Genomic DNA, 13090 nt, shown 5'->3' with positions numbered 1-13090 from the left:
AAGACCAGCATGTGTTGACAAGTCACCGCGCCTTTCCTGCTTTGGCTAGAAATCAACTGCACGTAGTGAATAACATTATCACCAGGAATCTGAACCTGTATGTCATACGAGACCTAAGCTGAGTTCTTGTTTCATCCGTTGACTATGACTGAATGATGAAGCTTTTTATTAATGTTGGTTTTTATTTCCCTTAAATATGATGACTGGTAGAAGCACTGAGGTTCAAAGTTTAATGTTAGATTAATTTATATTTTTTGATTATATGTACTGAAAACATTAAAACTAGTTAAGATTAGTTTACTCTTACTTTTCTTGTTGAAGTCTAATTCATTTTATTTTAACAACACTGTTGTTTTTCAGATATAAATTACTGAATTAATTCAATAACATTTTGTATCCAGCCCTGGTGTGATCACCATTAAGGTCCAAAACTGTCATGCATGCACAAATCTAATGAAGTGTGAACTGCATATGTACAAGAATAACAATATTAATGTGTTTTGGAGGTTAGCAGACAAAATATATGATGAGGTTGATGAGGATAAGGATCCTCATCTCTCCACTGACCCCTGTCAATGTTGGGACACTTCAGCATGTAATGTAATGAATATAGCCATAGTTCTGTTGCTGTGACATCAGGCAGCTCATATAAATATCTGGGCGTCCTCAGTGATCGGCGACACAGCTGCCAAACTCATGCTGCAGGTGTCTGTGTGAGAATTCACCAGTGCCTTCATTTGTTTCAGAAAGTTTTTGGTGCCTTATGTAAATTTTTATAGTGCTACTTGCTCTGCTTGCACTGCATGAAACATAACCACATTTTATGGGAAATATATGAGGTTGAAATAAACCAGTTATCCTTCAAACCAGACACACCCAAAAGTTTTCCCTCACCGTTTCTGTCCTCTTGTGTTTGTAGCATTTAAACTTGGTGACAGTTAGGTAAGAAAAGTTTTGCTCTAATTATTATGTAATTATTAACTGTGAACAACAGAATGCTATGAATTATCCCATATAAACTACATTTAAAAAATGAAAAATACATAAACATGAGGGAATGTCTGCCTGGCTGTTTATTCTACATGAAAAGGATCTGAAATTCCCAAAGTGAGGATGTCTGCTCACAATCATTGATAATCAATTAAATCAAAGATACAAGTTTTTGTATGAAAAAACAAAAACAAAATATGTTCAGATGTATTATTTTATGAAAAGTATTTTCAGGGATCTTGAAATTAGTACAGGATGATCATAACATGAGGAAAAAACAACACAATGTGTTTGTCTGTTTCAACCATTTCACTACCAAAACTGTAATTGAAAACATGAGGGCCCTATGTTAAAATCCCAACCTCATCAGGGTAACTGTCCAGCCTGAGGTCCTCACTGTTTCAGCCCACACAACCAAAAGAGCTAAGCCTATAGCGCACATTAGGCCTACAACATTTTCCTCTTGCAGTCCTATGATTTCTGAGCACCTACTCAGCCTGACTTGCAGTGAATTGATTAGGAATAAGTACTGAATCTCAGTATTAACCAGGACCAAAGGCTAAATTTGTAAATATCATAGTATCATTAAGCTCCTACATTATCTTGTTCTGCTTACAGTTCTAGAGAAATCAAGAAAATATATTTACTGTATGTTATTGCTACTTAAATGTTATTTTGCATATTCAGCAACTCATTTCTGAGGAAGACATTCATCTATTAGGCATTTTCACTGTTCCCAACACAGAAGTTCAGTTAGGGGATTTAGTGACGTGGACGCTGAAGGCAACTACTGCACAGTAAATACTACCAACAAAGTCTGGAAGTAAAGCAGTCTTCCAGGAACAATACCCCCCTGCCACCACAAGAGGGCAGTAAATGACACGATGACTGCAAAAAGGCATCAGGTCCTTTAACCTGTGGTGCTTGTTGCAACCTGCCAGCAGAGGGGATAGAGATAATGTTAGCCACGATTTCACTCATTATCTAAAGTTTAAGAAAAAACTTCAGATGTGTGTTGGTAAAGAAAGATGAACCATGGGGGTCACCACAGGGTGCAGTAGGTCCATGACCAACAGAGGAAAGAAAAGGGATATTGGTGAAAGTTGATGTGTGGGAGGGGCCCTTCATGTCCTGGGCATCTTCTTACCTGTCTGCACTGGTGCCAGGCAGATTTGATTGGTGGGTGTTTAGAGATGAATCACTAAAGCATGTTGACATTCACGCTGTGACTGCTGCTGCTGTGTGGGCTTCTTATCAGCATGTTGGCGTAGCAGTTTTGTTCTCTTGGTGCCCAGGCAGCTGCTACGTGAACAGCTTATCAACATGACATCAGCATGCTGATAATGGTGTTGGATCTGGTTGGCGAGTGTCACGGACTGAACCAAAAATCATCCATCAGTACTTTAACTGCAGAGCTAGTTGGGTGGAGGATCCCCAGAATAGATGGAAGCTGTCAGTGTATTTGATAACTGTATTCTATACCTCTACATGCATCCTCTACAGTACCACAGCTGTGCTAATCATGTCCAGCAGTACTTTCAAACAGGCCATTTTACAGAACTGTCTTGATGAGATTAGAGCCCAGATGTGTCATAATTTCCTGCAGTTAAAATCACAGCAAAACAAAAGTTCAGATCTTTGATCAAATGAATCTTTGAAATGTTTTAGCAGCACTTTAACTTTAATTTTCTGCACCCCACCTTAGTTTTCCAACAACTCAGACAAATCATCACCGTCATTGTCTCCTCTTATATTCACTACTGTAAAGCTCTGTTTTGTTGCTTAAAGTGATAGTTCAGGTTATTTGATGTGAGGTTGTATGAGGTGCTTTTACAGAGTGTATTACCTGCAGTAGATTTGGCTTGACGTTCCCACTTTGGAGAAGCAAGCAGGGGTACTGGTACAGAAGCGGAGCGACGTGCTGCTGTTGATGGGGACAGCAGAAAAAACATATTTTAGCCACTTAAAAATGCTCACTGAAAAAAACAATATCACTTTGAGTCAAGTCAACTTTGTTTCTAGAGCAAATTTAAACACAGATTGAGCTGAGCAAAGTCCCATACTAAGGACAATGAAAACAAATAAAAGCAGCTAAGATGTAAGTAAGGAAGTATACTGAGTGTAACAAGTGTACGATACATTTAGAATATTTTCCCCACTTTATCTTCCTGTCAAACAGTCCTTTCCTTTGGCACTACATTTTCTTAACTGTTGAAATTCTGTATTCCGATGAATAAGTGCACTTAACACCACACACTGTTACAAACTGGCTGTTTGAGGGTTGTTCTCTTATAAAACCCTGAGCCCAGCTTCAGCAACCCTTTCAGTCCCTTATGATGTTGCCTTGCAGCTCAAATGAATTGTGAGGCTCAGGTGGCTGCGGTACAAGTGAGATAACAACTCTCGGTCCCTGTGAGACAAACAAAAATAGACTTTGTGTAAATATGTGCCTTGCTTGTGGGCACATAGTAAAAAGTATCAAGAGTTAATCACCTGCTATTACACAGGATCAAGACAGCTGGATTAATTACAGTGGAATCATATTTGTATTATCATATTTCCATCAGAAAGGCTGAAGGAAAACAACTGAAGAACCTTTCACATTTCATACACATACATCTTAAAAAAGCTTCCAGACAGTTATCACTTAAAATGGTTCATATATTCATCTTTAATATCTACAAGACTTTAATGTACTATATCAAAAAACCTGATACTGTTTTAATTCCCTCAATAATTCAATACTGTACATTGTAAACAAAGAATGACAGGTAGTTTGATCATGAACAGGTATGCAGTGAAGCAGGGCATTCTGAGCAGACATAATTCTAGTCCTTATTTTACATGAGAGTGACGGCAGTCAACATCTAAGCATGTTTTTATTTCAGGGTTTTCAGAAGTTCAGGACTGTTCTTCAGACCAGTGGTTCCCAACCTGTGGACCACAAAGATACTGCAGGTGGGCTGACAAATCATTTGCAAAACAGAACAATTTTGGTAAAAACATGTAATTATTAAATAAATGTTCATTGTTTTTTCTTCTCATATTCAGGCCGATCACTGAGCAAATGAGATAAACTTTTATGGTTCAGTCTACATGTTTGTTATCTGCGTCTGATTGTGCACTGAAATATTCCATCCATGGTAAAAACTGCAGAAACAGAAGTTACAAGCAGTCAAGACAGTCAATAAACGAAAAAGAAAAATTGACCTCCCTCTACTTTCAGTTCAATCTTAATATTTGATTATCATTCAAATAAAAAGTGGTCTGAGAACATGTGATGTGGCCTCCATGTTGTAATGGCTGCATTCCGCCATCATTCACATGCTCTGTGCGTCCAGGAGCTGTGTGCACTGGGGAACTCTCACGTTCAAACAGGTAACCAGCTGTTCCCCTGATTTAATGACTTCAGTCCTATAATATCAGGAGTCAGTATTTCAACTTTACCAAATCTTATATTTCATACACTGAGGTCCAAAAGTCCAAGACCATTTTGGACCCAACTGTATTTCATTTGTTAACTTAAATATTTGCTAAAATACTTCCACTGGAAATTTTATTAAGCAAAAATACTAAAGTCTTGATGAAGTATAATTTATTTTTTTATTTTACTGTACAGCAGTAATAATGACAGAGTGTTGGTGGAAGGAACAGTTTCTTTTTGTCAGTTATCAGGAGCTTTTTACAATAATACAAAATATAATTACAGGTGGTTAAAAGATGATTACAGGAGAAAAGTACAAGTTTAAAAACATAATAATTATACTTACTTATAATACAGATTTTTAATCTTAATTTTATTCTTTCTGAGCAGTTACATTGAATGTTGATCAAAGTGTAATAATCATTTAAAAAAAACAAAGAAAGAAGGACTTCAAAAGTTACTTCTACTACCTCCAAAGCAAAAACTGAATCATCATCATTTTCTTTAAATGTGAGGGGAAACACAGAAACAAAAACAGATTTTGTTTTGATGTATTCGGATGGTCAGACTTTATGTCATCTTGTACCACTATACACTATCAAACACTGGTTGTTCTTGGTGGGAACTGGTGGACGGTTCTGAGTGGGTCGCCGTCTGCAGAAAAAAAATGGGAGAATTAATAAAAAGAAGAAGCAGCTGTCATATCTTATCCTTGAGACAAAATATCAGTTTCATTATGATGCATGTAAAAGGCAAAGTTACACATGCTCAGACAGTGGAGACTGATCACTGATGAACTGATCTCCACTACAGGGCCCGACACACAGGGTGACGTTGGAGAGAAACAATGAAAATATGAATTTGTTCCAGACTTGGATGTGAATTTCAATAGAGTGAATTTTCACATACAATGGACAGAAAAATTTAATGTTTAAAATATGAAATATAGTGGAGTTAAACCAATAGACATAATTTCAAATATTTAAACATAACATCAATTACATAAAATGTAATTGAGTAAAACATGAAAAATATCAATATGATCTATAGTTTAGCTTCTGCTCCAAGGTTTTTATGAACTTGTTGATAAAGACAGTGATGGTCAGTTGGACAGACTCATGAGCTCAGAAAACTACTCCCAGCTGTTCGTTTCTATAGAGACAGACATTTTAGCGAGGGTAACATCTGGCAGCCTGAATAACTCAAAGTGCTCGGTAGCATCCAGAGGAAAATGATGAAGATTTCAAAGTTTGACATGAAGCTGACAGGAGCTGATAAAACCTTACCCCAGCCAGGTCTCCTGCTGCTGCTCCTTCTCCCTGCTGGGGTTCTTCTTGCTCTCCTTGTTGTTGTTGTGGTTCTTGTTCTTGTTGTTGTTGTTGTTGCTGTTGTTGTGGTTCTTGTTGTTCTCTTTCTTCCTGTTGTTGTTGTTGTGGTTCTTGTTGTTCTCTTTCTTCCTGTTGTTGTTGTGGTTCTTGTTGTTCTCTTTCTTCCTGTTGTTGTTGTTGTGGTTCTTGTTGTTCTCTTTCTTCCTGTTGTTGTTGTTGTGGTTCTTGTTGTTCTCCTTGTAGTTGTTGTTGTTGTTGTTGAGGAAGAGTTGGTTTGGTGGATTCCTTGATAAATCCTGCTGCAACATCAAAACAATCCTCCCAGTCTCCATCACCTTGTATTTTGGCCTTGATTTCTTTGGTCAGTGCTTCCTTTGCAGATTCCCTCAGAATCGCTTTCAGAACATTTCCCTCCTCTTCCAAAATCAGTTTGTAATATACAGTACTTCTGCTTGAGCAACATTTCCTACATCTAAACCATGACATAATGGTCACCACACAAATAATACCAAGGAGTACTGAGGAGCCATAGAGCTGAAAAAGAAAAAGAAAAAATTGTGTCATTATGGAATCCCAGAGTTTTTGTGTCATTTCCTGCAGGTCAATTAATAAAAGAAGAAGAACCCTCACCCTGGAGTCATTTTTCAGTTCAGCAGTGTTTAGTCGGTCCTCAGCTGTGATGTTGTTCTTGTCCTTGCAGGCTAACTGTGGATCAAACTTCTTATTCTCACAGCAAACAAACCAGTCTCCATCGATTAGCACAAAGGCAGCCCACAGCCCACCAACTAAACCTGCCTTTAAAATGTGACGGGTGAGAGAATCACAAAAACTGCAGCAGTGAGATGTGCAGCGTCTCTGACCACGAGAGCAGGTAACTGTGTATCTACACATTCTCTTAAGTATCATGTCTGCATAGAGTATCAATACAAATATGATACCAATGGGCAGTGCCATGTATAAAACACAGTCACCGTGGTTTGATCTGCAAGTGCATTCAAAGTCTCTGTCAAGCAAAATACTGTAAGTAAACATCACAATGATTGCAGCGAAGGTGCTGAGCTGCTTGAGAAAAAATTTTTTCAGTAACGGTAATTCCTTCATCTCTGATGTGCGGTTGGCATCTGCTGACACACTGCAGCTTATACCCTCACAACTTATACCACTTGAAACCTGTTATTTCCTGTTCTTTTTTTTCTTTTTTTAAATCGATGTCTAAAGTGCTAGAGGTGCAGTATATGTTAAATTGCTTATATACACTTGAAAGTGTAGGTGCTTTATCAAAAACAATAAAGTTCATTATTATTATTATTATTATTATCATTATTATTTGTTGGGTTGGGTGTTTTTGTTCCTTAAGCACTGATCATAAAAGGCTTTGCTTTGATCCACTAAAGATCTAAATCATAATGAATGGCATATTTAGCCATAGGAGATATTAACATTTACATTTGGATGTAGACAGTTTATAAAACCCTGTGGTGGGAGTGAGGAGATGACATACTGTAAAACTCAAAAGCAGGAAAACTTCTGTCATCAGATTACACCACCAGCTGCTGACAGAGTCATCCCTGAAATTCTTTTCATCTGACTCCACGTTACATCTGGGCAATAAAACAACAGCAATATGTACCGCCGACAGATACTTGAGCAATAGCAATATTCAAATTGTTGGACTGACAATCTGATAGTTTCACGGTTGCATGAACAAACATCCAGCATGTTCCTTCCCTGGCTCATAAACACAGCTTTTAATATGCCCTGATAATGGAGCATGCTACAAGTGACACACCAGTCATTCAATAGGTGTGTTGTTTGGTTGCACCAATAACAGACACATGGAGTTAGAACAGTGTAGCCAGTGAGCCAGCCAGCATAGTGCAGTGTAGAGGGCACAGGAGATGGCGTTGTCTGTTGACCTGTTAGTTCTATTGGTGGGGGTCCAGAGTGGGTGGCAGGGCATCTTTGATGTGTTGCGGGACCAGTCTCTCCAGGTACTTTATGATTGGGGGTGTCAGTGCCACGGGCCTGTAGTCACTGAGGGTTGCTATGGCAGTCTGCAGCACAGTCTCTGAGAACCCGCCCTAGGACATCATCTGGGCCAGCTGCTTTCTGTGTGTTGATTTTTTTACGATGGTGCGTATCACATCAGCAGACTGGATGATGAGTGCATGGCTGCAGTTGGCTGGAGGTGGGTCGATGGTCAACTCTGTTCTCTCTTCCTTGAAGTGGCTGAAGAACTGGTTGAGCTGCTCTGCCACTTAAGTGCTTATATATCCTTCTTACCTGTAATTGTAAATATAACAGTATATTTCCCATAGCTCATGAGCGAAAGAATGAGATCGCGGATACAAGCATTCAAAATGAGTTTTCTCTGGAGGGTGGCTGGGCTCTCTCTTAGAGACAGGGTGAGAAGCTCAGTCATTTGGGAGAGGCTCAGAGCAGAGCTGCTGTTCCACACCGAAAGGAGCCAGTTGAGGTGGTTCGGGCACCTTGTCAGGATGCCCCCTGGACGCCTCCCAGGGGAGGTATTCTGGGCATGCCCCACCGGGAGGACACCCGGGGCAGACCCAGGACACACTGGAGAGACTGTATCTCTCGGCTGGCCTGAGAACGCCTCGGTATTCTCCTGGAAGAGCTGGTGGAGGTGGCTGGGGAGAAGGAAATCTGGGCATCTCTGCTGAGGTTGCTACCCCAGCGAACCAGGCCCAGAGAAGCGGTAGAAAATGGATGGATGGATGGATATTTCCCATATTCATGCTTGGACAAATCTTTTAATACAATGTAAAACAGGGGTTACATTGGGTCAGAGCTGAGCTCCGTCTCCTTCAATAGCATACTATCATATCACACTTGTATTTTTTTTAGACCTCCCAGAAAACCTGATAGTGTATGAGCGGCTTATACAGTCTCTAACAACGCAAAAAGCATCATGTGACCACTGTTGGGCAAATTACTCAGGAAGAGTAATAAGTTACTTACTACTTATTACTCCTTTAAAGAAATCAGATTACTTTACTTTACTTTCTCTTCACAAAAACATAAATCATTGCACATTCAGGGTGATACCATAGCTATGTGGAAGGTTTCTGTTCCTATAGGAATTTCACATCTTCTTTCTTAGTTCTTCTTTTTTCACCTTCAAATGTTTTCCCACACTCATAAATGTAATGTAAAGGGATTATTGTTGCAGTGTGGTCTTCATTTTGAAGATGTGAAAAAGGTCTGTACAGGCTATGTTTGTCAAACTATCAATGCAATATATAAACTATTGAATCATTCACAGCAACCTTATGGAATTTATCACTCAGGTTTTATAAAAACACACCCAAACTGATTAAGTTCAGCCCTTAACATGAGCAAGTGTGTGAAATTGGTAATAATGACCTCATCCATCACTGACCCACTCCTGGACCCCCTGCAGTTCGCCTACAGAGCCAACAGGCCTGTAAACGACACCGTCAACATGGCTCTCCACCTCATCCTCCAGCACCTGGACTCCTCAGGGACCTATGCCAGGATCCTGTTTGTGGACTTCAGCTCTGCCTTCAACACCATCATCCCGGCTCTGCTGCAGGACAAGCTCTCCCAGCTGAGCGTGCCTGACTCCACCTGCAGGTGGATCACCGACTTCCTGTCTGACAGGAGGCAGCACGTGAAGCTAGGAAAGCACGTGTCTGACTCCCAGACCATCAGCACTGGATCCCCGCAAGGCTGCGTTCTTTCTCCTCTGCTCTTCTCCCTGTACACCAACGCCTGCACCTCCAGCCATCAGTCTGTCAAGCTCCTGAAGTTTGCAGACGACACCACTCTCATTGGACTCATCTCTGATGGCGATGAGTCTGCCTACAGGTGGGAGACTGACCATCTGGTGACCTGGTGCAGGCAGAACAACCTAGAGCAAAACGCTCTGAAGACAGTGGAGATGATAGTGGACTTCAGGAAGAGCCCAGCCCCACCCACCCCCATCACCCTGTGCGACTCCCCCGTGGCCACTGTGGAGAATTTCCGCTTCTTGGGAACCACCATTACACAGGACATTAAGTGGGAGCTGAACATCAGCTCCTTCATCAAAAAAGCTCAGCAGAGGATGTATTTCCTGAGGCAGTTGAAGAAGTTCAATCTGCCAAGGACTATGATGGTGAACTTCTACACCTCCATCGAGTCCATCCTCACCTCCTCCATCACCATCTGGTACGCTGCTGCCACGGAGAGGGACAATAACAGACTGCAGCGTATCAGCCACTCTGCTGAGAAGGTGATTGGCTACAATCTACCATCCCTCCAGGACCTGTACGCCTCAAGGACTCTGAGGCGTGCAGGGAAGATTGTTACAAACAAGGACAAGCTCACAAAAACAGCTTCTTCCCGTCTGCTATTAGCCTTATCAACAAGGCTAGAGAGCCCCACTGTCACTGATCCCCCCGATCCCCAATTGCACCAAACACCAGCACAAATTCCTTGTATGTGGAAACATACTTGGCAATAAAACCAATTCTGATTCTGATTCTGATTCTGATCTCCAGTAAATTGTTTTGGCAGACAGAGGTCACATGCTTGAGGTCTTGTGATGAATGCCAAACATTTACTGAACTGCTTTTGAATACCAATTAGTTATTCACACACTCACAACTTTTTGTGCTACAGAGTTACAGTCTGATGTATCTACATTTCATGCAAGGAAAGGCAAGCTTATCCATTAAGTACCTTTCATGAACAAGGGCAATCCAAAGTGCTTTACAGAGTTACAATGAGAAAACAATAACACACTGTATTCATTAGATGCAAAAGGTAAACAGGTAGGTTGTGAGCTTGGACTTACAACCTACCTGAGAAGGTAAAGGAAGCTTTACCATGTTTTGTTTTGACTGCAGGCTGTTGTTTCTTAAGCAGCGATGATGTGATGATGATGAAGAAAACTCCGCTGACACCGTCTTACTTGTATATAAAGAGGTTTATTACAAAGAAGTCCAGCATCAAATCAAGCACCATGGGTTGCCTGAGAGAGGAGTCGAAGCCAATGTGAATCTCCTCTGAATAACTGCTCTAATTCCCCGTCTATATAGGCTGGTTGTTTTCGTGAACCTAAGGTACAACATATGGTTTCTGTAAATGCAGAAAAAGGGCTTCCTTACGTAAGATGAGGGAGTCACCCATCTCCCAGTGGCACCTAGACCTTTTGACCTAAAACCTTTTTAGCTAAGGTCCTTAAATCTTTTTACCCTAGTACCTTCTGACTAAGGCCATTAAATCTTATTGACCAGGGGACTACTAGCTAAACATACCAAATCCATAAATTCACACAACATAACATACAGAACTTCAGATACTACAAGGCACAACCACTGAGCCTGAGAGATATGAAGGGTTCGTACTGGGTCAGGAGACCTCATAACTATCTTGTAGCTTGAACCATTCACTGCCAATGTACTGATCTGAGGACTGGAGTTCTATACTGACATTTTTTGGCCCTAGTTACGACCCTGGTAGCTGCATTTCAGATCAGCTGAAACCGTCTGATTGCTTTTTAAAATAGAGCTGTAAAGCCTGTCGTCAAGGCAATAAAAGCATTAAAAGCATAGCAGTTTATCTACATCTTAAATTGACATAAAGTCTCTGATCTTTGTGATATTTTACAGTGGGGAAAGAAGACTTTATTATTGATTTTTTTTTTTTTTTTTTTTTTTGATTGATTGATTTCAATCACTCTTTATCTACCTGTTGGGTTTCCAAAGTCTCATTCATTTCTGTTGTCAGATAACGGAACAACTATTAAATTTAATCACAATGCATAAATACTGTTTACCTGCACTTACAACTAATCCACTGAGTAGTAGGTAAAATCCTTATTTTTTGATTACAGCATTGTCACACAAAATAAACTGTAGTACAGGAAAAGATAAAAGAAACAAGAGTTGGTCATATTGAAAAGCAGCCACAAAGCCTCTGTTTCCACATCAAAATAAGCTGCAATGTGTATTTAAAAAACTGCAAAAAACTTCCACAAAGCTGTGACTGAGTGGGAATGCAGCTGGATGCTGTGGACATTCAGTATGTCAACGGTTGGAGCGGTTAGACTTTTCTGCACAGCATGGAGATGTCTTCTTTCCTCTAGTCCTCCATATGCCATCTCTTTTGATGGCACTGAGGAGGCAGACATGATGTGGCACACACACGTATGATGGGCCAGGCTCCTGCTGGGGCGTCATCCCAGTGAAGTCCTGGAAACTGAGTGCCCTTGAGTCGAGAGCTGGGTCCAGTTGTGGTGAACAGGTGGAATACTAATCTTGACGATAGACAGGTATGTAGTGCGGCCGCTTCCCCAAAGCCGGCACAACAGCCAACATTCCCATTCTGCAGCAGAATACTTTGTTCAGCTGGAGCTGGCAAATGAGAGGACCTCTTCTGTTCCACAAATAGACTCCTGGATCAGCAGTGACCCCAGGCCCACTTCACTCACATTTGTATATACCACCATGGGAGCAATGACGTTTATGAGTCAGCTTAGCACAGAGAAGATGAACTTTGTTCTAGATGAGCCTTTCTTCTAAGAGGTGTTGAGTGGCTCAGCAACTTATGAAGAGTTGGTAACAAACCTCTGATATCCCTCTGCCATACCCAGAACCCTCTGTTAGGACCCCAGGTTTATGGGGACTAAGATGTTTTGCACCATGTCCAAACCAATGTGGACTCAAACTACAGATACCAAATTTATAATGTGCTAGAGGCTAATTTCCATTAGCCTCTAGCACATTGAAGGAAAGAAAATTCTGAAGGAAGGCAATCCCTAAGCAAATGCAACTTGGGGTTTTTAGGGGTGGGAACAGGTAAGATACTAGCCAACTCGGGTGGCAGATCAGGCAGGAGGCAGGCTGACAAGAATGCAGGCAAGCTGACTTAGGGATAACATGGTGGTAAGCTGGGAAACTCCTGAGCTAAGTTAAACATGATCTGGAGGATTCAGTAGTGACCTAGTCACCTAGGTTCTGTCAGGTCAGGCAGCAATTTCATCAGCTGGCTTAAATGATACGAGGCTAAATGCCAGCAACAGAGCTGCATCCTTATGTTCTGTGCTGGAAGTGTCACAGCGATAACCGGATAGCCACTGCACAGAATAGATGACTTGAGAGTGACTTTCTCCATGAAGAATCATCACAACAATCCTGACGGAGCAGCGACCTCCAGTGGCTCCTGTGTAGATCACATGTAATTAAGCCTCCCCACTGGGAAGAAAGATGTCTGATACAATTCTTACTGGTTTTTACTGTTCTTTAAATGTATGTACAGTGAAACAAAATAAAGACTACAGAGAATAATAAGTAAACGGAGAGATAAATGATACTACCTGCCT

The 13090-nt window shown here is 40.9% G+C and overlaps 1 protein-coding gene across 1 annotated transcript; it reads right to left on the bottom strand.

Annotated features, from left to right (window-relative positions):
- Positions 1 to 4574: 4574 nt before the first annotated feature.
- On the bottom strand, positions 4575 to 6859 carry LOC139606556 (putative uncharacterized protein DDB_G0283431). The gene is made up of 3 exons (XM_071458807.1): positions 6373 to 6859; positions 5701 to 6276; positions 4575 to 5068 (listed from the first exon to the last, which is right to left on the bottom strand). Exons 2-3 carry the CDS (start codon positions 6072 to 6074, stop codon positions 4990 to 4992), a joined length of 453 nt encoding a protein of 150 aa, XP_071314908.1. The 5' UTR covers positions 6075 to 6276; positions 6373 to 6859; the 3' UTR covers positions 4575 to 4989.
- Positions 6860 to 13090: the final 6231 nt, after the last annotated feature.

This window comes from Trachinotus anak, unplaced genomic scaffold (genome assembly GCF_046630095.1).
Source record: "Trachinotus anak isolate AG129_WGS33_773 ecotype Australia unplaced genomic scaffold, CSIRO_AGI_Tana_v1 ptg000022l, whole genome shotgun sequence".
NCBI classification, from domain to species: domain Eukaryota; kingdom Metazoa; phylum Chordata; class Actinopteri; order Carangiformes; family Carangidae; genus Trachinotus; species Trachinotus anak.
Note: the sequence above shows the minus strand (reverse complement) of the source record. Positions and strands in the feature narration are given on the sequence as shown.